This window comes from Pteropus alecto, unplaced genomic scaffold (assembly GCF_000325575.1).
Source record: "Pteropus alecto unplaced genomic scaffold, ASM32557v1 scaffold44, whole genome shotgun sequence".
Taxonomy (NCBI): Eukaryota; Metazoa; Chordata; class Mammalia; order Chiroptera; family Pteropodidae; genus Pteropus; species Pteropus alecto.
The window spans coordinates 4286655-4288218 of NW_006436812.1; the positions used below are offsets into that span (position 1 = coordinate 4286655).

The 1564-nt window shown below is 41.0% G+C and overlaps 1 protein-coding gene across 3 annotated transcripts in view; it reads right to left on the bottom strand.

Moving 5' to 3' along the window:
- Positions 1 to 1564, bottom strand: part of CLUAP1 (clusterin associated protein 1) — a 31158-nt gene that overhangs the window by 6061 nt on the left and 23533 nt on the right. For all 3 annotated transcript variants that reach the window (XM_025048215.1, XM_006913886.3, XM_015591230.2), the window contains exon 10: positions 655 to 762. In XM_025048215.1, the coding sequence (XP_024903983.1) occupies positions 655 to 762 (108 nt within the window). The remainder of the gene's footprint in view (positions 1 to 654; positions 763 to 1564) is intronic.

The following is a 1564-nucleotide window of genomic DNA, read 5'->3' on the forward strand; positions in this document are numbered from 1 at the left end:
AGATAGAGAGAGAGAGAGAGAGTGTGTGTGTGTGTGTGTGTGTGTGTGTGTGTGTGTGTGTGTGTGTGTGTGTGTGTGTGTGTAGGCCATTTGGAAGGACACCCCTAGACCACCTAGAGTACTCCCTACTCTAGAGTGGGGAGTAGGACATGAGGGAGACCCCATGGGAGCACCCCATGGTGTCTGTGTAATTTACACATTTGCTCTGTGTATTTTATTGCTTGAATCTGTTGCAGAAAGTAGAAATAGAAGAACATTTTGTAAAGGCAAAGATGCTTGTGTAAGGTCCTTCTTTGTGCATTAATTCTCTGATCATAAAGGATGTAACTGCACTCAGAGCAGTTTGAACCCAAAAAGGTCAGAATAAAGCTCAGTGGCAGAGGCAGTGTGTTCCCATAGCCTCTGTGAGAAACACCAAGCCATAAATAAGAACTAGCCTTTCTTGGAACCACAGGTAAGTGTATTAGTGTCAAAGATGACCACTGGGCAGTTTAAAAGCCAAATCCTGATAAATAATAGGGCAAGATAAACCCTAGAGCAGGGCCACTTACACTGTGCTTACAGGCCTCAATACCAAGCAGTCTTGATCCGATTCTGCTTGTGGTGTTTTGTGACAGGCATAGGGAGGAAGGCAGGTGAAAGAAGACATGGTACCTTGCATGAGCACCTCCATGGCTGTCCTTGGCTTGGACAGCCGTCTCTCTTCCAGCTCACTGTCAGATTCATCATCCTCCTGGATGTCAATGTCTGAGTCATCATTACCTGACAGGAACACAAGCAGACAAAAAAAAAAGGGTGGCTACATTATTATTTCTAAAACAATCTCTGTCCAATAAGGCTCTTGTGCAAGTCATCTGCGCTTCACAGTCTTTTTTTCCCCTGTCTTTATTGAAATAGACAATTAGTTGCTTGTATTTACATTGTACAATTCAATGAGTTTATTTTTTCAATTATACTTGGCATACAATAATATACCAGTTTCAGTTTTACAGCAGTGATCAGAGATCCACGTAACTCGCAAAGTGATCACCCCACTAAATCTAGCACCCCTCCTCCCTCCTTACATATTTATTACATTATTAACCCTCTTCCTCATGTTACACTCTATATCTCTCTGTCAATTCTGCGACTATCCATTTGTTCCTCTTAATCCCTTTGCCTTTTTTTGTCCCCTCAACCCCCCTTCCATCTAGTATCCCTCTAAATATTCTCTGTATCTATGAGTTTTTTTCTACTTTTGTTGTTGTTGATTTTGTTCTTTAGATTCCACATGTACGTGAAATCATGCGATATTTGTCTTTCTCTATCCGACCCATTTCATTCAGTGCAATACCCTCTAGGTCCATCAAGGCAATATTTTTGTCCATCCCCTACCTTTTAGTCTGTGTGTGTCTTTTAATCTGAAGTGAATCTCTTGTAGGCAGCATATGGAGGGGTCTTGTTTTCTTATCCTTCTTTAAGAATAAAAACATGTATCAAAAACATGAATAAAGAATGGTTACAAGTACCTCAAATGGAAAAGAATTCATTAAGTGCTCCAACCAAAAGATAGAGTGGCTGCATG